We start from the raw sequence: 27,109 nt of genomic DNA, 5'->3' as shown, positions 1-27,109 counted from the left end.
TCAAATTTCTGGGTGAGCAGTCCTATTTATATATAGTGATCTGTGGCTGCAATGAGAAATTCATATCCATATTCAAATTCATTCTTTCAGAGTACGTTCAGTAGAGTTTTATCAGCTATTTTGCATTTGTTCCGCTTGATTAAGCCGATTATCACTGTCACAATTGATTAAGCTGAAGTTACTTAGACTAGCTAATAGACTCTGGTAAAACTACAAACACAAGTTAGAAGGTTTCTGAATTGAAACAATAAACTAAAATGTGCACATTACTGGCAAGAAAACAAGCTAACTGTAATTTCAAAAAGAAGTTCATGAAAATTTCTGTCCAATTAATTCATCTTACTATTCTTCAATTTCATTTGGAAGTTTTTTCTACACATGCCCCGTTAAATTACTGTTCGTGTATGCCCCTTCTGAATTTTTGTTCTGGATTGGACTCAATCCAGTTTTTCTACCAACACCATAAACTGTTTTTCAATGATGATTATCACCGTTATGAGCTTCTTCATAAGTCCCGGTGACCTTTTTCCCTTTTCCGTTTTCTTTCCAGACGTCGTTTGTGTCTTTAATATCTTCTTCCCATAGTAAGTGCCCGTATTAAGGGAAACTAAGCTCTCTACATAAGTTGCTGATTCCAAAACTCTCCTATAACAACGCCCATTAGGGCTATTACAGAGAATGTTCACCTTTCTAAGCCCTCCTACTTCCTTTGGCTTGCATACAACAGATTCCAAGATATTGTTTGCAAGAATATCACCATCCTTAAATGCCAAAACAGGACACCAAATAGCTCTCGGCATGTATTGAATAATTGTAAACTGTTTAGTCCAAGATTCTATCGCTCCATAATCCTTCATCACCCATACATCAACAGTTTTCCAAGCGTCTTCACTATAGACTAAACAAAGACAACCTTCCAACAAACCCACATTTGCCCCCACCTCACCGGTCCTATCTATTGGGTGTGGCAGTGTTGCTTCTGGTAATGGTATTTCCACGATTCTGTCATTGCTTAGATTGAAAGACATGATAACCTCAACAGAGCTTTCTTGGACTCGCCAAACCAATGAAGGGCTCCTTTAAAAAGCAAACCGTTACATTTAGAAATAGAGGGAAACCAGTAAGGCAATTTTTGCACATTATTCCACGAATCTGATTCTAATGTGTAGACTTGAATGTTATAATGATTTGATTCTTCAGTCTCGTGGATCTTTACCAACTTGTTGTCGTCATTAGCACCATCATAACCAAACCCATACACGGCATCCTCAATTTTCTCAGAACCGTCGTTTATAAATAATGGTATTTTCTTATATTCTCTAGTCGACGGATTCCATATACAAATAATACGTTTATCATAATCGTAATGGCAACTGCAAGATGAAACTTAGCTTATATAAAGACAACTTTCTTTATTGATGTTTAGAAAATCTCTCAAAACTAAACACAAGCTCTAATCTTGCTCATATGATCAACCACAACTTTGGTGATCATATATATATATATAGAACTATGAATTCCTTTTCCTAGTCCTATTACCTTATTACATGTCTTTCCTTTTCTTAGAACTAGATGACTTCTAATTCCCTTAGGATTACATCAATTTCCTAATCTTGTCCTAACCAGCTTGTTAGTGACTTCTATGTTGAAGTTTAACCAACATTCTCCCCGTTAAGCTTCAACCTTACCCGTGACATATCTTGTACTCCAATCAATTGTCTCATTTCTTCAAACTTGATCCGAGCTAATGCCTTTGTCAATATATCTGCTTTCTGCTCAGTTCCTGGTATGTGTTCAACGTTGATGATCTCCTTCTCGATACATTCTCTTATGAAATGATACCTTTTGTGAATGTGTTTCGTCTTCCCATGAAACACTGAATTTTTAGTGAGTGCAATTGCAGACTTATTATCAATCTTGATGAGAACTTTTTCAGGTTCTCTTCCTTTGATTTCACCCAACAGTTCTTGAAGCCATATTGATTGTTTAGCTGCTTCTGTTGCAGCCATAAACTTAGCTTCACAGGATGAGAGAGCTACAGTGTCTTGCTTCTGTGAACACCATGTAATAGGTGCTTCTCCTAGATAAAATATATGACAAGTTGTACTTTTTCCATCATCTTGGTCAATATTATGACTGCTGTCACTATACCCAACAATTCCTTTTGATCCTCCTCGACCATACTTCAATTCATAGCTGATTGTTCCTCTTAGATATCTCAATATCTACTTTATTACATCACCATGAGACTTGCGTGGACTCTGCATATAACGACTTTCTACTCCCACAGAGAAAGCCAAGTCTGGTCTTGTGTGTAACAAGTATCTAAGGCATCCAACATTTCTTCTATAACTCGTTGAATCAATCTCTGCTTCTTCTTGTGCCTTTGAAACTTTAAGTCCAAACTCCATTGATATCTTAGTTGGATTAGAAGTTTCAAGTTCTGCTTCTTTCAGAATTCTCCTTGCATAAGCTTCTTGTTTAATCTGAATCCCATTGGTATTGATGATTATGGGTCCTTTGCCTTCATCAATTACTTGACCCCATCTCATGTGAAACATTCCTGGATCCGTACTTGGTCCATCATTAGTTTCTTTCCAGTTCCAGTTTGTTTTTTCATCGAATACCACATCTCGACTCACTATTACTCTTTTCGTTGTTGGATTGAATAATCTGTAAGATTTGGATCCAGACTCAATTCCTAGATTCACAAGAGTCTGAGATCGATCATCCAGTTTCTTAAGAGTTGCAGAATCAACTTTTGCGTATGCTTTGCAACCAAACACTCTTAAATGATTTATGTTTGGTTTTCTCTTTCGCAAACTTTCATATGGAGTCATGTCTTTCAGAGCTTTCGTAGGTATCCTGTTTATTAGGTATGTGGAGTGTCGTACAGCTTCTCCCCATAGATAATTAGGTACCTGCATAGCCTTTAAAGAACTTATTGTCATCTCCATTAGAGTCATGTTTCTCCTCTCCACCACTCTGTTTTGTTGTGGTAGCCCTCGAACCATCTTGTTCTGAGACATAGTTTTTAAGGTTCTGAAACTTATGTGTCCTAACCTTGCGTGCCACTTCCATGTCTGATCTTTCGCTCTCATATTCAGACACAATGGCCTTCCAATCATGAGACTTATCTTGTAGAGTCTATTCTGTGAGCGTGAGACTCTAAATAAAAGTCTTCCACTTGGGTCATGAACTGTTAGATAATCTTGTCGCATTCTAACATCACATCCAACTTCTGTAGCTTGTACTAAACTTAGAATGTTGCTTTGTAAGTTTGGGATGAAGTAGATGTTTGTGACAAGCTTCTGTTCTCTGGTCTTTCTCTGAAATAGAATTGATCCTTTCCCTTCAATTTCTACAGAAGATCCATCCCCAAACTTCACTTGTCCTTTGATTTTCTCATTGAGTTCAGAAAAGTAGTGTCTCTTACCAGTCATGTGATTGCTGGCTCCATTATCTAAATACCATACTCCTTCTTCACTATTCTTTGTTTCATAGTTCTTTGGTATTAATTTCTCTTCGTTTAAGAATACCACTTCGTTCATGAAAAGAGCAGTATCGGCTTCCCTTGTTTCGTTCTTGTTTGCTTCTTCCATATTTTGTATTCTTTCAGGGCATACAGAGGAGAAGTGTCCTGGTTTATCAAATTTGTAACAAATAATGTTTGATCTATCCTTGTTTTCTTTCCCTTGGTTTTGATCATTCTGACTTGTTGTTCTATCTTGTGAGTTAAACCTTCCTCCCCTTCCTCGGCCTCTGTTTCCTCTACCACCTCTTCCACGACCTCTTCCTCTTGTCGCAGAGTTTTGTTGGTAAGAGTTTGTGTACAAGAGTTTTCCTTGAGTTTCTCCATTGTTTTCTTCATCAAGGATTCTCTCTTCATATGCTTTCAATCTTCCAATTATATCTTCATAGCTAGTCTTCTTTAAATCTAAGACTTGTTCGAGAGAGGCTATGATATGAATATACTTGGATCTTGGTAAACTATTGAGAAACTTATTTACCAATTTATCTTCATCAATGGATTGTCCAAGTGACGCAGCTTTTGAGGCTATCTCTGATAGCTTTCCTGCTAAGCTATCAATAGTCTCATTGTCTTTCATCTTCATTCTTTCAAATTCAGACATTAAGGTTTGCAGACGGGCTTCTTTAACTCGATCAGCTCCGAGATTACGTGCCTTTATTGCATCCCAAATTTTCTTTGAAGTTTCCTGTTCACCAACTTGTAGAACAAGACATTCTGGTATTGCTTGAAAGAGTAATCCAATGGCAACATTGTTTTTGTCTGAGTCCAATGTACCAGGATCAATTGTTTCCCAAACTTTGTAGATTTTCATCAGTACCTTCATTCTCATGGCCCATACTGTGTATTTTGTGGTGTTAAGGATTGGAACTTGTATTGATGGTGGAGTGAATTGTTTTGCACCCACAATGGTGGTTTCGTTTTCCATGGCTCAGAAACAAGCTCTGATACCAATTAATGGCAACTGCAAGATGAAACTTAGCTTATATAAAGACAACTCTCTTTATTGATGTTTAGAAAATCTCTCAAAACTAAACACAAGCTCTAATCTTGCTCATATGATCAACCACAACTTTGGTGATCATATATATATAGAACTATGAATTCCTTTTCCTAGTCCTATTACCTTATTACATGTCTTTCCTTTTCTTAGAACTAGATGACTTCTAATTCCCTTAGGATTACATCAATTTCCTAATCTTGTCCTAACCAGCTTGTTAGTGACTTCTATGTTGAAGTTTAACCAACAAATCACAAGTACCAATTATACGTAGGCAGATCAAACCATTAGATGAACCCAAAATCCTAACATAATCAAGTTCCTTGATATCTTGGAAAGGGTAATCTTGTGAAAGATATCTGATAAAAGAACCTTCTGAAAATATCCACCATGTAATGGTAAGAATTCTAATGATGATGTCAATGATATCGAAGCAAAATCTGAAGTGCGTTGCAAAAAATCTGAACTGCGTTGCAAAAAATCGTAAGGACGGTAACAATTAACCAAGAGCTTATACTTGTTTGTTTGAATACTGCGGTTAAGGTGATTCTTAACAAATTCAGAGGTACAAATTAGATTATGCCAAACTTGCATACACACTTACAACGTGAGATTGACTTCAGAGATAACTTTAGAAAGGTCTCTATCTGGATATCTTCTGGGAGTAGGTCTGACATAACTGCTGCTGCTGCTGCTGCTTTGGGCTTCATCTTCATCTACGAAATTATGGTTTTTAAGCATGCAAAGATGGATTTCATCGCCTTTCTACTATTTACGCTCTTATTTATATGATAAATTCTATACCAACTTTATTTATAGAAATATTTCAATTTTTTTTGTTTTTTTTTGTTTTTTTGATCGGCTATATTCCAAATTCTCTACAAACCCTATTTACAGAAATATTCCAAATTCGCACTCATTGATCAGGGTGCCCGGCCGATTGGTTTCTCTGATTTAAGATAATTTTTAATTGGCTTTAAGCACCGGAGAAACTTTAATCATATTTCAATTCATGCACAAAGTCATCTGATCTCATACTTGGCATTAATTAGCAGACAACATGTATTACAAGCGACTAGTACTTACTCTTGGGGTCTAATCGTTTAAATTTCTCAAATATTGGATTCAGGAATCTCAATTGAAGATTGTTTTTGGTTAATGTAACCTGTTAGCTATGTTGTATTAGGCGCACCTAAGGCGGCCTACGCGCCCAGAAAAAAAGAAAAGGAGCTTAAAATTACTCACACTTTTGCGCGTTTTATTAGCAGATTTTCTTCTTCCTTTTAATTCCAGCGCCAAGTTGACTATTTTTTTGGTACATTGCCAAGTAGTCTGCTTGCATGCTGCGGAAGATTACAAGTTGGTTAGCTACAAGTTTTACCACCTGCATGGCGTTGAAGCAAAACCTGCAGCGCATTCAAAATCTTTATGAACCAGCTGCTTGGCTGAGATGTAATAATTAACCAAGAGCCTATGGTTGTTTGTTTGGATACCGCAGTTAAGGTGATTCTTAATAAATTCAGAGCTACAAAGTAGATCATGCCAAAGCTTGCATACACACTTACATGTTAAGATGGAATTCACTGGTAACTTTAGAAACATCTCTGCGTGAATATCTTCTGGAGTAGCTCTGACATATATATATATATATATATATATATATATATATAGCTGCTGCTTCGTGCTTTTTCTTCTTTAGCTCGTAAGAGATTAAGGTTTTCAAGTGAAAGATTCATTTTTAGCGTTTCTATCTCTTATTTATCTGCTTGAAGTGCACAATATCACAAGTAAAAAACTTTGGATACCAATCCGCAACAAGTTTGAATTCATAGTTTGCCTAAGAAAAGGAAAATTCTCTTTGTTCGGTTTTCTCACGGATTTAAAGAAGGTGGCTCTATTTCCATTATCAATTAAATTTTGGTCATCTGGATAGGCTTGAGAAGAAGAAGAAAGGGCTTCGTGATTCGTAAACTCTAATGTGACATATAAAGATCAAAAATACCAGTCGTTAAATTATATTTGCCATAGAAAAAAAAGCGCTGGTTATGCTAAAGTTGCTCTCGGGTTGGGAAGAAGCACTTTTACTAGTCGCAAAGTCATAAATCATAATCGGTAATTCAAATTCCACCAGTTATTCTGGTTATTACAATAGAAAATTGGATTTCGAATGCCTTTAGTTTTCCACAAGGTCATTGGCCAGCTTTGTTTTTTGGGTGTAGAGGAGATTAGCTAGAGGCTCTATTTTATGTTAGTGACCTTCCTTCAGCACCTTGTTTTTTGCATTAGTTATTTTATTTCTTGGTTCCAAGGACCTTTATCTATGCCGAGAGACAAGTTTTGCGACCTGCATGGCGTTGACACTTTATGGTAGATGCATGCCAACATCCCTTTGCTGGCTTTCATTCCTGAAGCTGATGTTTGTGTACTGTATATGCATGCCTGATCTGATATGTCTCTCGATATTTAGGTCACTTTTGAAGTTGCTATTTTGTATACGACATCTACAGTTAGGAAACATCTAATATATAGAATTTATATTGGAACCGGAAATTGACTATTGCCTGAGAATTTCTATAATTAGTTGTGTTTTCAGTCTATAAATAGAGGGGTAGCACCTTAGAAAATTAAGGGTGAATGCAAGTAGCATTATATCATAGGGTAAAGAGAGGTGAAAGCTGGGAGGTGTGTGCAAACTGTCGGAGGATTAAGAAGAGTGTCCGTGAAATTAAATGGTGATGTTAGAGGAAGATAGTTTTTCACAATCGGTGAACATAGCTGCTAAAGTACGTCAACTGTTCTTTATTTTTTGTTATGTTTAATTGCCATTCAAGTTAGCATACAAATTGTTCTCCAAATATATATTTTTGACATGTAATTACGGTCTTTAACTTCTTCTTTACAGAACAGAGAGTATCGTCATTGAATGGATACCAAATCACCGTGGAAGGTGCTGTCATCCGAGGAGCTGACTAGGGAGTCGCTTATTGCCATATCCGAGTCCATTCCTGATCAGATTCTGCTGACTAGGGAGTCGCTTATTGCCATCTTTGAGTGTATTCCTGAAAACGGTTTTGCCTCAAAATTTTCTTCTGAATACTTCATAAGACCTAATGGAATTGTCGTGAAAGATGGTGATGAGGCTGATGTTTATAGGTCTATGCTGATTTCATTATCTTACACACCGTCACCAGCTCATTAAGGTTTTCCTGTTACAATTGATGACATTGAAGATTACTCGTAATCTATGTTTTTATTGTGTTTGAACCGTTTGATATACATTTGACGCTTGGTCTTGGTGTAAACAAAGACAATGAAATATGTATAGATGATCTTTTATAAGACTTCCTCAGCCAATAGGCTTTGTTATCCTCAGGCAAAGGAGGACTTATCATGCATCAAACACCAAACAGATATAAATGAACTGTAAAATCTGGAACAACAAATTTTCAAGACTTCATTCCAGGAATGAAGTCTACCAATCATCAAAGAGTTAACATGGTATACACCTTCATTATATAGAATGAACTCATAAATATATCTAACTTGATTCTACTAACTTGATTCTAGAAAATGAACTCCGACAAGATATACCCTACTTATAACTGAAATACAACTTCATGCAGACAGCAGAAAAATTGGAATATAAACTGAATCAACAACAAACAAATCAAATTTCAACTTCAGAAGATCAAAATTCAACTTCGAATTAGTGTTTTTTTGTCCCTTTCGCCGGTTTCTTTACTCTTGATTTCTTTGTCACTAGTTCTTCTTCTTCTTGAGTATCTCCTTCAAAAACAACTAATTGTTTGTTTCTTTATTCAACTTGGTCGTCTGAAGATGAATCTACTACTACTTTCCTCTTCGATCTTCTCATTTAGGGTTTTGATTTCTTCAATTTTTCTATGGTTTTTTCGATTTTTTTGGTTTGATTTTCTGATTTTGAAGACTGTTTTGATTTCGACGTGCGAGATTTGAAAAGATTTTCGACTTATTTCGATTGATTTCTGGTGGTTTTGAGTTTGATGTTGTTTCTCTGGGTTTTCTCTCTAGGTTTTTGAAGAGAAAAAGATGAAGACATTTTTGTTTTCTCTGAAAATGAAACTGAAAATGAAAAAAAATAAGGAGAGAGACGGTTAATGCGTTTTTAGGAGATCGTTGACGGTAAGTTAGGTAAGGGTATTATTGTTTGTTTGTTTTTTTGTTAATTTAATGAAAAAGGTAAATTCTAAAAGGACCAAATTGTTGTGGGCCCGGGTATAAAAGGACCAAATGATATTTTCCCTTTATGGATTAGATGGGAGGTTTCACTGGAACTTAGGGGTGTGCAGAAAAACCGAAACCGTGATTTTCACCCGCAACTGTCCGCAAAATTGCGGGTGAAAACCAATCCGCAAGAGTCTATGGATCGGACACGGTTGAGTTTTCAAATCCGCAAGGTTTAGCGGTTTGGTTGCGGTTGGACTTTGAAATCCGCGGATTCACCCGCACCCGCAAAAATTGAGTTTTAGATTTTAGATTAGATTAGATATCTCTAATTTAATTTACTGGGAATAAGAGGTTCGTCCTCTTCAGAGAACATTTCAAGATCTGCATAATCTTCTTGAAGAAACTGAAGGTTTTGAAGCTTCTCGATGCTTGCATGTGATCCACTCCGTGCGTTGTGAGAACTACTGGAAAAAGAAGTTGTGCCCTCCTCTTATTACTGAATATAAACAAAAAACAAGGTAGCAGTTAATTATCCGCCAAAGGTGGTCTAATGTGGACAAGAATCCTGCTAAAGCACTAATCCAGGAAATTTATCCTGTTGTTTGCCAATTCATAGAGGAAATTAAATTCGTTTTCAAAAACAAAGGGCTACATCAAATGATTAAAGATCACTACACTTATCAGTTGCAGTGTTAATTAAGATTACTACTTAGTAAGTATATATTGTACTCATAATGTTGTGCAACAAAACTTTGGCATTTGCTTCAAAATTATTAATTTATTATCATGGGAGTGAGATAGTGAGTTAACATAAATAGAGAGATCAACCATACGAAGGGATTTTCAAAGATAGGCAGACTTTTTTTTTAATTCTAAATCCGCGGTTAGTCTGCATCCGGTCCGCATCACCCGCTAATCCATGGATGTCAAATCCGCGGGTGATTGGACCGGTTACGGTTCAATTTTCCAAATCCGCAATTTTGACGATTTGATTGCGGGTGACCCCTAATCCGCAACCGTCCGTCCGTTACACACCCCTACTGGAACTTATTCTCTATGCCAGTTTGGAATCATTTTAAGAATGCAGCGTTCCCAGTCCCATGCTAAACGGCATCACTACTATTGCATGTAAAGGGTGGATAACTACTAATTGTATACCGGCCTTGTTAATTAGTTACAACTCCAGTCGACACAAATAATTATGTTTATTTAGTTGTCTTAATTTGCTATGGACATGAAACTGTTTTTTTTTATCTTATTCTTCTAGAAATTAATTTTTCTTACATTAAAAACAACAAATCTTATTCCCAATATAAAGAATTTTTGTTTTCATTCAAAAAAAAAACAAACAAATCTTATTTCCAATGCAAAGAACTGTTCTTTTAATGAACCTTAGCATGTATACGGATATACAAGTTAATATGACCCAAATTTATAATACCATGTTTTTTGTCAATAACATTTTGTGTCCGACAGGTTTAAGTGAAAAATGTTCTCAAAGTGTTTGAGAACGCTCAATTTTATAGGTGTGAGCAATTCAACAATATTTATTCAATGAGTGTCGTACATTTATTCAGATGTTCGTGAATTACAAATATTACGGTGGAAAAAGTGTATTACAAACATAAATACAATGTGTAGAGCTACATAGAAAGAAAATAAGATACTTTTCAAAATGATTTTACAATTAGCACCTTTTTAGCATATGGAAAAAATAAAAAATTCAAAGTTTGGGGGGAATTTTTTTAAAAGAATGTAATTCAACATAGACGGTTAATAATTGCTTACCATCATCCCCTTTTAGTTTTCTCCATATATCAGCTACGTAAGTAACCTGAGGCCCAATGACACCTTCCATTCATTTTCAATGCCTTCACGCTTCACCTACAATGCAAGCAACAAAAGATTTTAATGTTATCAAGTAAAAGTAATTTAGAATAAAAAAAAAATATGCTACTTCATTTCCTTTTCATTTAGGAAAACCATATAACTAGTCTGGCACGACTACTTTATTGATCATGTTGGGATAAAAAAAAAATGTCAAAACATTAGTAAATGCAGTGCCATACATTCGGTAGTTTGATATATTCTATAGCTTTGTGATGAAACTGCGCATTTAACAACTGAAGCCTACTATAGATGTTTCAAGAGTTCTGAATATCCTACTGAAGTCATAAAACTAACTGAAATTCCACATCTCCTATATAAACCGGAGTGTGTGTCTCTGTGTCGCACAGATTCCGTGACAAACCTACTTGGAGAAGTTGGTGTATCACATCAAGCATGCTCTATATCCAAACAAACACAACACCAGACGGTTTGATTCCACTAAAAAGATAATTAAGTTTTCTTGAGACTTAATCCAAGATAATCCCATGGATCAGTGTGGTTGAAGGGTTCCATTTTGTTTGAAAATTAGCGAGATTTGATTTTGACAGTATATAAAATGCTACAGCATGGCGTTTAAGTTCCACAATGTTTTCGATTTTATTCACTTTATTTTATCGATAATAGGGACAGAAGTACACATCATCCATTGGATTAAGAATCCATTGAAAGGACTAGATAGTCTTTTTTGTAGGTACCATTTATCGTTAAGAAGCCGAAAAATGGTATTGTTCTGCTACTTTGTTGTGAATAATCATTCGGTGGATTTACACCACACTTACACCATCACCTTTATATCTCCTTCACCACTCTTAGTCTTCTTGTAACCTCCGTCTTTATTACATGTTAATGGATAGTAATGGTTGCATGCCATTATCTCTAATACTTAATGCCATTGACCACCCATTCTATTGTATGACCTATAAATAGAGGTCCTTATATAATTGTATTTTACACTAATTCTATTAATGAAATGCTCTCTCATATCTTTTTTCTCTACTTGTTTATGTTTTAGCATTTTCTAATTCTTTAGTTTACAACACGTCATCAGCACGCTCTACATCGAGCTTCGAAATTTCTAAGAAGAAAATCAACAAAGGAGAATTGGTGTTAAAAGAAAATTTTCTTTCTAATAATTTATATTAGTATTTGGTTTTTAAATCTTATACTAACTTATATTTATATTTGCTTGCATGGTATAATTTAATCTTATACTAACTTTTGTTCTCATTTTGTATGTACTCTACTTGGATGGACTAATACAACTTTGATGCATTAGTAAACAGAGACGATCAATGGTATTGTTGGTTTCATTGCTAACCCATTTTCTTTTACCAATTTTGTTAAGGTATTTCTATAATATCTTTTAATATTTTTCTTTGGATGGTAACTACATAATTGATTATTGAATCAATTTGGTTAGCCTTATATGGCATATTTTTGTTTTGATTTATTAAAAATAACAAAACCCATGTCTATGAGATCATCAAATAAGTTCTCATTAGAAGGATTCTTTTTCTTTTATGCGATGGATTTCATATCTTCGCTGCACCAAATTTAAATTTTTTGGTGCAACAGAATTAAATCTATTGATTAACTCTAAAGAGAGACGGTCCATATATATATATGGGACGTAGGTGATCAATATTAAAAATTGATTTCCTTTCTTCTCTATTTTATTTTATAAAGAGAAATAAAAAAGAACCACCGAAAGATGGTGTATAATTTCTACTCCTTTAATGAAACTGTAATCACCAAAAATTGGTGTTATTGCAATTTAATTACTTCTCTGGTAACTGATCACATGCATGGTTGAAAAACCTAAGTCCAATTTTTTGGTATCTTCATACCAAAGTGGTTTTTCCCTTTGCGATAACTAAAACGGTAATTTTTTTTTTTACTTTGTCGATTCGAGAGCTTGATAAATCGTATAAACCAATTGGTGATAATTTTCTCCATCATTTCTATAAAATGGAAAATAAATTGGCGTATTTTATAAATTTGTTCCAATAAGGAGTGATTTTTTTTTTGCCGACCACATAATGGATTTCTTCTTCTGAAGAATATAACGATAATGATTTCTTTCTTTTTTTAAAGAAACATTTAAACCAAACAAAATTGGTTTTCCTTATCGATCCCAAAATGATAGATCGTTATTATGGCAGACAAACAATTTCAAATACCAATAAAATGAGGAATTGCTTATTCTTCAGGGATATCTAGCATTTTTGATTTTCCTCGTGGTATTAATCTACAATATTGGAACCATTCCACTGGTAAATGGAATATGGGCGGACATAAAAGATCAAAGGGTGTGCACCCAGTTAGGGCTGCACAAGGGCAGGTATAGGCGGGTATAAGCTAAAACCAACCTCGCACCCACAGACTGCGGGGTTTTTTTCATAACCAACCCCGCACCCACAAACAGCGGGCGGGTTTTGTTACTCGCCCGCTACGGGTTGGGCGGGTATGGGTTTAAACGGGTTTAAACCCGCTTTATATTCAAGTATTTAGAGTAACTTCTATTCTCCTTGATTAAGTGAGAAAAAAAACAAAACACCAAAAATATTCATACCTAGGAAGTTCACAGATGAAGATTAAGTGTTGAATCTGTTGATTTTTCGATTGTTGTCGATTTCTGGTGAAGATTCGAAGTTGTTGTTGTCGATTTCTAGTGAAGATTTCTGGTAATTGTCGTTCGTAGGTGAAGAAGAAGAACTGAGGAGGAAGAAGAGGAGAGGCCGAACAGAGAGAAAAGTGTAGAAAGTGAATGAGGGTTATCAGTTATCCTATCTACTAGTATTAGGGTTTCATAATGGACGACTAGGATTAGTTTTATCTAATGGTATATAATTTGCGGGTTTTTTGGGCGGGTATGGGCGGATATTAGCTTAAACCAACCTCGCACCCACAGACAGCGGGTTTTTTTTTCATAACCAACCCCACACCCACAACGGGCGGGTATGGATTAAAAACCCACGGATTTAACGGGTACGGGTGGGTTTGGGTATCGTGGGCGGATCTTGTGCAGCCCTACACCCAGTTAGCTAATATTACTAGTCTTCGGGAAGACTATATTGACGTTGGTATAATTTTATTTTGAAGATAAAACACTCATTCTTTTCTACTTCTTCTTCATTCTTTTTCTTCTTTCTTCTTCTCTCATCTTCTCCTTCTTATGTTCTTCGCCTCTGGCGATTCTCCGAGACTTCTGAGGCTGTGAGGTTACGAGAGTTATACTAGTTACCAAAGATGGTGGCTGGTGGTGGTGATTGATGTTTATTGGTTTGGAGAAAAGAAGAAGAGATGATTTTTGAAGGAATCAGAGGTTTAGGTTTTGAGATTAATTCGAGGTAAGTGGTAAATTGATGGGTTAATCGGGCTGTTGGTGGATGAGGATTAAGAGGGTCGATGTGATTTAAAGCTGTAGGGTAGTTCTGATGATTGAATTGAAGAACTAGGGTTCCGCCATGATTGAATCATTTGTAGTTTTAGAAAAGGGGTTTGATTTGGAAGGTACAGATTGAGTTAGATACGGGTTTTGTGTTAATTTAGCATTTGTAGCTGTTGTTGATGAAGAATCGGTTAATTAAGGTTTTCTGTTAGATGAACTTGGAATTGAATTTAACAGCAGCAGAGTTGAATCAAGAGTATTCGATGATTGATGCTGCTGGTGCCAGTGAAGAATTCGAACAGTTGAGAAAAGGTAATTAAGTTAGTTTGATTTGGGGTTTGTATTCTTTCCCAAATCAGAAATTATGGTTTCTTATAATTGATTATATTTGTATAAAATTGAGTATAAGATGATGAAATATTAGATGGGTTTTGTTGAATTGGTGAAGGGGTGTTATTTGAGTAGAGCTGTTATGGAGGTTTCTTGGAGTTGGAATCACAAGTGATGCTGTATTGTGAACATCAGTTGCAGGGAATGGCTAAGTTGAGAAATGGTAGTATAGGATTAGGAATGGTGGCTCAGTGGTAGCTTGGAATTACTGCAACTGCAGGTAAGCTAAGATTGTCTTTGTAATCAAATTATGAAGTTTGTATGAAGATATTGATTTGCTGTTATGGTTGTGAATGAGTTAAACTGAAAGAATGAAGATGGTGGTATTGAAAGATGATTAAGCTAAGTCTGGGTTGCAGATGTAGTAATTGATCTGATGAGGGAATATGTTGATGTTGTTAAGTGACTTGATGGCTAGAGATGGTGATACCGTTTGTGTAATGAATTAGAGCATGATCTAACATGAGAATTTATGTGACTGAAGTACTGGAATGAGGGTTAGATGATTATATGGAGTTGAACCTCTCTTGTAGAAGTTTGTAACTGCAATCGCAGGTAATATGAATTGTGATTAAGAATTCTCTTGTGAAGTTTACTTAAATTCAATGTATTATTGTAATGTTGTGTATAGTCTGGTAGAATTAGTAAAGAATGTTGCCATGAGATACACTTGCAGTTAAAATATCTAGTGTGTGGTGCAGGCCTGTCTTGTTTTGCAACATGATGGCACAATAGAATTCTTTTGGCCTGTGCTTTGGTTCACCCTTAAACACTTCTGTCCAGTAGATACCTGACTGAATCTGTTCTACCTGACTTAGCTATCTGACTGAGTTGGTTTCTTTGACCATTGACCCTGGACGTTGACCTTTGGCTGACGTAGACTATTAGTTGATTTTTGACCGTTAGTTTGACTGTTAGAGACCGTTAGTTGACCATAGTGGACCAGGACTTGTGTAATGGGCTTGTTTATGTTTAGTGGACTTGGGCTTATGTTTAGTTTCTCCTATTGTTGATTGTTGATGTATTGGACCGTTGTGGTATGATTTAGACTTTGGTTCCTTCTACAAAGTTGTGGATATTCGTAAGACTTAGCTAGTGGACTATAGAACCAACGTAATTCAATTAGTAAACCTTAGCTATGCTAAAGATAGATAAATAAAAGGTGTAAAACCATAAGTGGGCTTAGAACCATTAGTTGGACTTGTGTGATTCTTGTGTGAGCCATTTTGGCTAGTTTTTTAGACTTCTTGTGTGATTAACAGTTAGACTATATTAACAATGATCGATTCAAAGGACGAACCAGTGGATCGTGGATCTCGAGGTAGGCGTGGCTTATCATCAAAAGAGGTGGGAATACTTTTGACTCTCTTGTAACCATTGATGTTTTCTTTTACAAAGATTTATGTTTATCAAATTCATGCATTGTCTAGTTATGCATTCCATGCTTTGTTTAAATTGCATTATGATAATTCTGTTGATTCTGTGAATCTTTCCATTGTTTGGAAAAGACTTGTAATATTTGTTTGTCATATGAATTGTTATGGAAAATACGAATTTCCACTTGTGGTATATAGGATACGCTCCTTCACATTTATATTTACATGAATTCAGCTTTTATTTCTTAGAGTGGGTCATCATGGTCTTGGTGATATCAATAGATAATGAGTGTGGTTAGCACGAATATTATACATTGTTTGAAGAAGGAGTTTGTTCATATACATGTTTGTTTATTTCAGTGACTTGGTCACTTTTTAATGTTTGGGAAAACAATAAAATCTTGCCATGATTACTTGAAAGTTAAATGTTATTCCTATTGGGAACCCCTTTATGGGATGATGTGCTCACCCATTCCCACTTTCAGTTTCAGAGACGGATCAGAGTTGCGCAGTGAAAGCTTCAACGGTTGATTTCATTAGTTGGTTAACTTTTAATATGTTTATCACAATGCATATTGTATTTGTAAACCAAATGACTATAGTATAAGAAGTTCTTGTATATATATATTTCTGAGCGGGGCTAGTTTTGGGTTAAGTTTTGTAAGATTTCGTAATTGAATGTTTAAGTAAATGATTTAGTTTTTAGTGCCTCTTATTTAGTTAATCTCTTGGATTAGTCAGCTGCTAGCTTAGGGGGCGCTACAAACATAGCACAGGAAAAGTACTCAGTGAGTCTTATGTTAATAAGTAATATAGGCAAGGCGCCGAAATTTACAGATCATCTGGAATGGTTGCTTCATTCGCCAGTCTGGATAAATTTCATGTAAATGTATTGAGCGGCTCAATAAATATGGCAGTGGAGAGTTTGACACTCATGAATCCATTTCCTTACAGAGTGACGTCACATCAGATGTAAGGTTTACGATTTTAACCCTAAGCTAAAAACCACCGTCAACACTAGGCTTCCTCCCTTTCTACATGAACTCCCTGACAAAACCCGCTCTCGCTTCTTCCATATGGAACCTCACCGGTGTTGATGAAATTTCTTTGTGAATAAAAAATGCCTAGTTTCTGCTTATGTGAATGAGAAAATCGTTTTTCTCATTCAAACCACCGTCACAACGGATGTGAGTGGTCTTGGAAATTTTATGAGTTGGATAAGATTAGTTGATGATTGTGGAAAAAAGAAGAAGAGTACGATGATCAAAAGGCTTGTTGGGATTGTTGGAAAAAATGGGTTTCACAAAGGATGAATGACACAGAGAAGAAAGTGTTGCACTCCAAAACTTTCAAGGCTTGTATAAATTTCTTTTAGACAAATATTTCTACCCTCCCAATAACAATTGGCGATTACAACAGGTATGCGAAATATTGCCTTCAGGATACAATGAAAGCCCTGCAACGAAAACTGAATTCAAGGTTTGTACCCCTTGATTCAATCAAGAACACACAAAGAGATTTCTGATTTCTGATGATGCTTTTTGAAACAGAGAAAACAGATTGATTTTTCTTATATGTTAAACGAAACTGGGAGAAGCTATTTATAAAGGGTTTTGCACCTGTTGGGAATAGGTTTTTTATTCGCCAACAGGTTTCTATTCACGAAACGTCAGGTTCCTTCATCAACAGACATCAATGGTGTCTTTTGGATTCGAAATTTTCGAACAGGCTTTTATCGGCCAAATAAAACCTTCAGTTCAAAAAATTCTTCCGGGGGCGTTGCCCCCTTGAAACCCCCACCAGGGGCGGTTTCCCCTGGACCTCCACGACCTGACCCCCAGGACCCCCCTTTGGTTAGCGGCGTTGAAAATATTCCAACATTCTCCCCCTATTTTCAAAAACCATAAAACAAAGTTAAAACTTTTAAATCAGAGTGACTGCATCACCGAAGTGACTGCCTACGTACCCGAGTGGGATCAAGCCAACGTAGTTCAAGCACAATTGAGACTAAGCATCATCGTTGAAATCAACACATAAATGATAGGTATTTTTTGGATTTGAACCTTCACTTAGTGTAAGAAACTCAAAGCCTTATCGAGGTTCTATGGTGAAACCAGTCTTGAACCAAGTACCCCTTATGATAAAACCGGAGTCTCCACACATATTGATTTCATAAAATCATGTGTTCTGTAGCCAAGCACGTTAATGGCCATGTGCTTATATCCTTGTTCATGAGTCTTCTTTAGAGAACGGTCTTCTTCTCTTAGGAAACGGCCTTATTTCCATACTCATATAGGTAAGTCTCGAAGGTGTTTCTGCGATACACCTTTTACTAATCATAGACTCATTAAGGATTTACATCCATCCTATTTTCTTGCAGAAACCAGCACTAATAAGAAATGGGAAGTTTTTATATTAGTGCTCCATAATCCACATCCATAACTTGTTGGTACCACATTGAACCTTGTTTATCCTTTTCAAAACATAGGTTGGGTTTCTGCTATGGGAGATCAAACTTCCTTCACAGACCTTAGTCCCATTTCTTTCCTTTTTATTGAAACCACTGAACTTGGTAGACTTTTCGTAAATGGGTCTGCCAAATTCCTCTTTGATTCAATAAAGTTAACCGTAACTACTTCCCTCTTGAGTAGTTGCCTAACCATGTAGTGTCTAAGACTTGCATGTCTAGACTTTCCATTATAAGTCTTATTAGAGACATTATAGATTGTAGCTTGATTATCACAATTAATCAAGACCGCCGGAGTTGGCTTCTTCCAAAAAGGAATTTCCATAAGTAGGTTTCTAAGCCAATCTGCCTCCTTACATGCATCAGTTAAAGCTATCAATTCTGACAACATTGTTGAATCAGAAATACAAGTCTGCTTCTTGGAACTCCAAGACACAGCAGCACCCCCTAATGTAAAAATCCATCCAGAAGTTGACTTGGAATTTGATTCTACATTGTTCCAGTTAGCATCGCTGTACCCCTCTAGTGCAGCGGGATAGCCTTGGTAATGCAAACCAAAATTTATTGTTCCTTTCAAGTAAGCCATAACTCTTGAAACTGCTTTCCAGTGTTCATATCCTGGATTACTTGAGAAACGACATAATATTCCCACGGCTTGGGCTATGTCCGGTCTTGTGCAATGCATAGCGTACATAAGACTCCCAATAACACTAGAATACTCAAGTTGAGCATGAGTACGGACGGTGTTCTTCATTAACTTGATAGTATGGTCTAAAGGAGTAGGTGCTGGATTGTCATCAAAGTGACCATATTTCTTGAGAAATTTCTCAATATAATGAGATTGAGTTAAAACCAACTCATCTCCCTTTCTTAGGATCTTAATTCCCAAGATTACATCAGCCTCTCCTAAATCCTTCATATCAAAGTTAGAACTAAGAAACTTCTTTGTTTCTTCCACAACAGATATGTCAGACCCAAAGATTAACATATCATCAACATACAAACAGAGAATCACACAACCAGAACTATCATGCTTACTATAGATACATTTGTCCGCATCATTCACCACAAAACCATATGACAAAACTACTTTATCAAACTTCTCATGCCATTGCATAGGGGCTTGCTTCAAACCATAGAGAGATTTCACTAACTTGCAAACTTTCTTCTCTTGGCCTGGTAATATGAAACCTTCAGGTTGTTCCATATATATCTCTTCTTCTAAATCCCCATTTAGAAAAGCAGTTTTGACATCCATTTGATGCACAACCAACTTATGAATAGAAGCAAGTGCAATCAAGCAACGAATGGATGAGATGCGGGCAACAGGAGCATATGTATCAAAGTAATCAATACCATGTCTTTGTTTATAACCCTTGGCAACTAGCCTTGCCTTAAACTTATCAACTTCACCATCAGCTCTCAACTTTCTCTTGAATATCCATTTACTTCCTATTGCTTTAGCACCAGGAGGTAAATTTACTAATACCCAAGTCCCGTTAGTCAAAAGCGAATGCTTTTCATCATTGATGGCTTCTTTCCAGAAATTTGCATCTCTAGAACTCATGGCTTCAGCATAAGTTTTAGGGTCATCATCAGTATGCATAACATACTGGTTAACACTAAGAATTCTATTCTTATTTGCCTCTACAAGGTAATAAATAAAGTTTGGATCAGGCTTTTTCTCAATCCTTCCTCTCTTACTCCTTCTAGGTTCGATATCTTCAGTAGGCACTGAAATATCATTGTCATGAGTAGGAGAGGGATTTTCATCATTGTTATCAATCTCCATAGGTTCTAGATCAGGTAACAATGGATTCTCCATGGGTTGCATTTGAGAACTGTTCCTATTTAAGTTCTCAAAGAATTCCACATCTACAGATTCTATAATCTCAAAAGTGTCAAGGTTTATAAATCTGTAGGTGATACTATTAAGAGAGTATCCCACAAAAGCACATTTATAAGCCCTGTTTCCCAACTTTGGTCTTTTGGGATCAGGCTTTCGAACATATGCTAAAGAAATTTAAGTATGATTTTAGGAAATCCGTGTTCGATTTTTCAATGTGGAAATGTAATTGAAGTTTTAAGGGTTCTTGTGAAGGTTTTTGGGGTCTTTATAAAATAAAATGATTTTGAGTTTTTTTCAAAAAAAATAAAAATGCAGTATTATACAAAAATAAAATTAAAACAAAAAACTTGAAAAATAATGACATATAGCAAATCTCACGACTCACGGTCTAAAAGTGGATGCATGTTTATTGCGCACTCGAATGTATTACAACACTACTATGATTTCCAAATATAAAAATTCCAAATTCTTTTGGCCTCCCCTTTACCTAAGGATGTGTTTGATAACAAACACAAGAAACAATTTCATATAATATGTTTTCTAGGGAAGGCAAGAAAAGACTCTCCATAAAATTCCATGAAATTATGTTTAAGAGATACTTTAGACCATACTTTTCTATTGACAACTCCATGGAAATTAAAAGATTTTTGATCAAACCATGGAAAACATGTTATTTTCGTGGAAAATGGCTAGTTCGATATAATTAACTCATATCAAACAGGGCCTAACTGTCCTTGCATTGGAAACAAAACCCAATTAAAACCTAATTGAGTGGGTATAATTGTATTTGGGATGGGTAATATTATCCCTCCATTTGTCAAAAATGTAGTCGGGCCACTTGCATTAAGTACGTGGCCCATGTTTATTTTCTTATAGTTTTTAACTTTAAAACTTGTCCCTTCTCAATCCTTGTAAAGTAATTACTTTTGGAGAGAAAAAAAATGAAAGTTAAGAAAAACTATTTTAGTGAAATTGTGACGGATTAGAAAATTTTCATTCCCAATGGGTCGGTTTACGGTCCATTTGGAAAGCTACGACTCTCTGATACGCTGCTCAAGTAAAATTATGTTCATTGATAAAAATACATATCTCAGTCGGTAACGATCATTTCCTTAAAATAAAAAATTAGTAGTTTAAGTAAAATAAAAAATTACACAGGTAAATAAAATATATACACATGTAATTTTCTTTTTATGTTTAGGCTTGGGACATCAATTTGTGCCCGTGTCGCGCAGGGACGCACATCTAGTAAAATATGGTATCAGGTTGAATAGAGATAGGTCTATGGTTTTTGGATTCCTCTATTTCTGATGCTTTGTAAAATTAATAATTTATTATCACAAATAATTACTCGTAAATTACTCAAAACCATATTGAACCCAATTTCATGTTTTGGAAGATAAAACTTTTAAAACTAAGTATGCGACTTTCGTAGTTATACAAAAATATAACCTCCTTTTCTTATAAAATACCAATAATCGAAAAACTGTCAAGAACAATTAAAATATAGCATTTTTTGAAGAAAAATCATTAGTCACGAGTAGCACAAATAATAAAGTAAATACGACTGTATAAGAAGTAACATTTTGAACCGATTTCTAGGGTTCCTTTATCAACTCCTCCGGATACCTTTAACACATTACTGGGGGTTCCCTTAGCCAAAGTTGGGGAGCCTTTAGTACCTTTCTGAGTGCCTTTAGTAATATTTTGAACCAATTTCTCCGAAAATATTTCTTTTCCAAAAATACCTACAAAGACATAAAATACCAAAATAAGTACAAAAATGGTTACTAACAATATAGAAAATCGAGATCAAAGTAGACACATAAATGCGTCTATCATTATTCACCTCACAACTATTAAACTTTTGGAATCAACAAAGTTTGAAACGAATAAATTTTTGATGATTTCTATCTAGATGATTGATGGAGTAAGCTCAACGATCGATCAAGATCAGGATACTCGAGATATCAAGATAAACAATAGTTGGACCTGTCTCCACGAATCCCTATGAAGTCTTTCTAGTCGTTAAAATCTAAAAGGGTTTTTTGAAGAGGAGGACTTTAGTTTACAATTAGGACACAAAAAGTAGTTTCGGGATTCAAAGATCCTAGTTGCTTGTGGTTCCCATTTTATAGACTTTCAAAGAATAGGTTGCTTTAGGTTTAAGCTAAGATAGCTTTGGAACCAAGTAATCAATATCCATTGTTAGATGAATATTTGAAATGTGATTGCCATATCAAGATATACACTCCGGTCAGGATGAACTGTAACCGACCAGTGTATAAAAATAACATTCATGAATAATTTTCTGAGACTAGCCAACTGAACTATAAGCTTGAGCATTTTCAAATACCACTTAAGACTTAAATCTTGAGTCACAATCATGTGATCAATTAAGTCTATAGTTTTTTAGAGATTGTTTAAATGCTAAATATTTCACAGAAATAATTTTATGTGTATCTGAAATATTCGACATGGAAAGTTCATATACTTAAACCTTTTTCGTGAACTTATTTCTCATGGTACGTATACTGGGTATGTGTACCCTTAAGAAAAAATAATGTTCTGGAACATACATAACTTTTCCAGTATGTGTACCGGCCACACCGGTTCCAAAACCGACAGATCTTTTTCAGTACGGGTAATAGTTTGCATATCGTTCCGGGTTTGCGAGTTCACGGAATTTTCAAGGTATGGATACTGGTATCAGTGATTTACATACCAAAAAGTTGATGTCAACATATAGATACTCTGGTACGTGTAATAGGTACATGTACTACGGTTCTAGACCTATAAAAATTCTCCCAGTTTGTAAGAATGGTGTGCATACTTTCTCATATCCGAGAATAATAGTAGTTCTATATTTCTCTCTAAAAAATTCGAAACATTCCCAAATAACATCAATGACACATATCACTCTTCCAACCTATTATCGAATGATATCATAATTGGATTACGAACTACAGATTGTCCCTAACCTAAATTCATCAAGTATGAAAAAATGTTTATTAAACTTAGTCATATATATTTCGAGAACTAATTACTAAGATAAACTTGAATCGAAATTCTTGATATGATTATGACAGTCTAATTAGTTACGCGACATCGTCTCATAGATAGAAATATGAATATAACTTGAGATATAGGTAGTTCAGTCTTCACTTACCTTTTGTTAAATAAGTTCTCCAAAATCTTCGGTTGATCATCGCATTCAAAGGTAGAATACAATGATGACTTCCGTAATGTCTGTTTCTCAATAATATCTTCTATCTTAATCTGATACTTGACTAATTGTAGACTAGATATTGAGGTATAGTTTTGAGAACTAAATTTGACAAAAATCTTGAGACAGTATCACTTGTTAGTTCGACCGATCAATGCTCTAACACCCCTTTTACATGCACTCAAATTTTTGCAACGCGCTCGAGGTTGAGGAGTTTTAACATCAGAAGGGGTAACTTCCATAAATCTCTTATTCTTTTGAGTTATAACTCTAGAACCATCACCTTTTGGTTGTTCCCTAATACAAAGACAAAAAAAATAGTACATTAAACATACCAGGTTCATCTAATAAAACAAGTTCGGCTTTAGAATACATAATTTGGCTGATAATTCTATATTTATGAACATACAGAGAAATGTTCGTCTCGTAACCTACCACTACCAAAATCAGCCGAACATCATTGAGTTTTTGAAATTATTCAAAAGTTCGTCTCAAAATCTAGCAATATCAAAATTAGCCGAACCTCATCGAATTTTTGAACCTATTCATGTCAAATGTTCAGCAAAAAATCTAGCAATATCAAAATCATCCTAACATCAATGAATTTCCGAAAACCTACCAGAGTCGAGTCAGACGAACCTAATATTTTCCTAAACATTAGCCTATGTTCGGATCAAAATATATTTTCCAAGAAAAAGTAAAAACGAAGCACATGTCTAGGTTTGTCTAATAATTTTGTGTCGAACCTTAATTTCATCTTCTAAATCCTACTCAGTCGATCAAATAAAATAAAAAATAAATCAAAAACAATATGGGGTTGCTACAAATAAGTTCTAATATACATCTGAAAGCAATCGGGGTTCGTATTTTGGACTTCAACACTGCTCACTTCGATTAGTGCTTGCTTTGCTTGATTACTTGCTTGATTGAATTGGAACCCAACATGCACGTCTGGGAGTAGATCTCTAGTGAAACTTTTTGTTGTACTCATGATTTATGGTTTTCATTTTGATTTTAATCGAAGATCAAATATCTTTCATCTAACGATTAATCAGTGAATGAAAAACTGAAAACGGTTTTGGAAGAGGTAAGTGGGTTCGACTGCTCGAGAATTGAAGAATAAATGTGTTTGACTGATATTTTTTCTGATTAGTTTAATTTAGGTTTTGAATTTAGTTAAAGGGTATTTAAGTCATTTAATTGCTTTTAGCTTAAGTTTTTAATTAAGCTGAAGGGTATTTAAGTAATTTAATATAGTTAAAGGGTAAACTAGTAATTTCATCACGGGTAGAAATCCCTTATAATCATACCCTAGATGGTATATAACATCATTAAGTAAGTCTCAAAAATAAGGAGTATGCCTCACAACAAGATTCAATTTTATGGTGGAATTTCATCTTTTATTTTTCATACCAGCAACCATTGAGATAAATCATGAATGCACGTATGTAATGTTGAATGTTACGAGAAACAATGTTGTGGGTCATCTGAAATGATGTTCCTCGAGTATAATATTGAGTGGTAACCATATTGATTTTAGGAGTCAAGAAGATTGACCGTTTCTCTCAGATAGTTCTAAAATTGTTTAAAGGTTAACATGGTGTGCTTCATTTGGGTTGACCTGTTATTGAAAAATCCAACATTTTTTCGATTGACACATGACATTAATTGAATTTCCGCTTTCACATGGTTTCAAGTTCTCCTCTAAGGAACCTTGGAACGTCGCTTGGAAAAGCATGAGATAACCCTATTTAGAAGTCACTTGGCTTGGTATTCCTCATTTTTTAAAACTCGGAGTAATTTGGATTCTATCATAAAACTTGCTATATAGATGTCCACATATACTATTTACTTGGACATCTAAATCAGGGATTTAGTCTTACTAGTCTAACTATCTGTATATTTTATCCCAAAATTTTTGTTAGTCCACACTCGATAAAAAGCGTTAAAACTTAGATTATTAGAAATTTAGAAAGTGCATGTTTAGTATAAATTCAAACCCATTTTTATATATTCAGTATTATGTTTTCCCACTAATAATGGAATGCGTTCCAAAAATATTATTACGGCGCCGGCCTCCGTGACTATCACGCGCAACAAAGTCAATTTGTTAACAAAGAAAAATCAATTGATATATCGACAGAGTCTTAATCACTTGGATTTATATTTCTGGTTGTTCGGAAGTTATTTGTAGGTATTATTGTAGAATAGGAGGACAATGGAATAAACAAGAACTTACGTCATATATCTTAGAAGAAACTAGGAGTTATTCACAAGTACTATTAGAGAAAAACCAAAGGATAAATATAGTTTCTCACCGACGGTAATTCTATCGCTCCTTCATCCCAAAGAAGGCCTTAAGCAACTTTGAAATTCGTTCAAATTTAATCGCATGCGACTACTAACATTCAATAACAACTTCTTGGACGAGTTTTTAACACTACATGACTATTTATATTTCAATACCAAGACTTATTTGGTTACAACAAGATGATTCGATTTCTGAAATAAATATTTCCGAAAATAGTAGATATTCTTGGTTTATTATATCTACATAAATTACTCATTTTGAATTAACATACGTATATTGTTATTCATAAAAAATTCTAGAATATACACCACCTTATTACTTGAGATATCGTACTAGGATTATAACCATATTTATCTAGTTTGGAATCCATATACTTAGGTAAATAAGTAAACTAGACACGTGCAATGTTTTGGGAAAGGAAAGAACATAACTACGTACAAATACTATTAATATATAAAATAAAATCAATTTTGAATATTAGTTTCTTCTAAAATTTTCAAATAACAACCATAACTTTAATACATTTGTCACTAACTTTACGAAGTTACATAATTGACATGATCAAAATATATACAAGATTTCAAAATTATGTGATAAATATGAAAATTGGATGGATGTGGGATCTATCCTTGAGTATCGATGGAATGAATATGAACAATGATAGATTAGAGTTATATTTCGTGTTGAATTCGACGAAATTAGGAATGTTAGAATCAAAATTTCATAAACATAAAAGCTCGGTGATTAAGAAAGATAAAACAGATAAATCGAAATATGTAGTAAGTAAGACAAGCTTGTCTCGTTTAAGTCTTATGTTTAGTAGAATTATCAGTTTTTCAAATGATTTTAGTTATTTTTTGGATTTTTTTGATACGTTTTGGAAATATCAATCTTAATCTAATATGTTTTAGTTTCTCTAGCCACTTCATCGTTGTTGTCTATTAAGAAGTTTCTTCGTACTTTTGGTTTTCATTAGCATTAACGAGTTTCTAGGATTGATTATGACTGATAGTGGTATTGTAGTTTGTAGTTTGATGTTTGATATTTTTTATTTAGCTGAATTTGTAAATTTGAAGAACACATTCCTCATTTTACATTAACATTATGTGTTATATTTGGAAATCAATATTAATCATATCCGTTTCAGTTGCCACCCTTGTTAATTTGTTTGTTAAAGTATAAAGACGATGCTTCTAAGAGAAGACATCAACAAGACTTCGTTACAAAATTCTCTTAATCATCTGATTATTCATGGATAAAAGAAGTCATTATCACACCGTGCGTACGTAAATATAACATGTTCGATAAAACCTTCTTATTCATGAAATTAATTCTCCTTTTTATGAAATATAACATGTTCGATAAAACAAATGAAGGGAGTTTTTTGGTGGTACAAAATTAATTAAATGATAAATCTATATGCCTTATGATGCAGGTATAGTTATTTATTTTTTATTATAAAATATGTGAGACA

At 34.8% G+C, this 27,109-nt stretch overlaps 1 protein-coding gene and 1 long non-coding RNA gene across 2 annotated transcripts; one reads left to right on the top strand and one right to left on the bottom strand.

Moving 5' to 3' along the window:
- Positions 1–437: 437 nt before the first annotated feature.
- On the bottom strand, positions 438–3,602 carry LOC113304993 (F-box/kelch-repeat protein At3g23880-like). The gene is made up of 3 exons (XM_026554111.1): positions 3,472–3,602; positions 1,221–1,373; positions 438–1,077 (listed from the first exon to the last, which is right to left on the bottom strand). Exons 1-3 carry the CDS (start codon positions 3,600–3,602, stop codon positions 438–440), a joined length of 924 nt encoding a protein of 307 aa, XP_026409896.1.
- Positions 3,603–13,735: 10,133 nt separating this feature from the next.
- Positions 13,736–16,444, top strand: LOC113301371. The gene is made up of 3 exons (XR_003336254.1): positions 13,736–14,961; positions 15,700–15,753; positions 16,268–16,444. It is a non-coding gene; the product is annotated as an uncharacterized LOC113301371 (long non-coding RNA).
- The last annotated feature ends 10,665 nt before the right edge of the window (positions 16,445–27,109 follow it).

This window comes from Papaver somniferum, chromosome 8, assembly GCF_003573695.1.
Source record: "Papaver somniferum cultivar HN1 chromosome 8, ASM357369v1, whole genome shotgun sequence".
In the NCBI taxonomy this organism is placed as follows: Eukaryota; Viridiplantae; Streptophyta; class Magnoliopsida; order Ranunculales; family Papaveraceae; genus Papaver; species Papaver somniferum.
This window is presented reverse-complemented; position numbering and strand designations above follow the sequence as displayed.

Bases quoted from the DNA above. Each gene is read 5' to 3' on its own strand.
- LOC113304993 (XM_026554111.1), bottom strand. From the start codon at position 3,602: ATGGAAGAAGCAAACAAGAACGAAACAAGGGAAGCCGATACTGCTCTT. The intron at 1,374-3,471 runs GTATTTAGATAA...TTCATCTTGCAG, and splicing joins AATAGTGAAGAAGGAGTATG to TTGCCATTACGATTATGATA. The intron at 1,078-1,220 runs GTTGGTAAAGAT...TGCTTTTTAAAG, and splicing joins GGTGCTAATGACGACAACAA to GAGCCCTTCATTGGTTTGGC.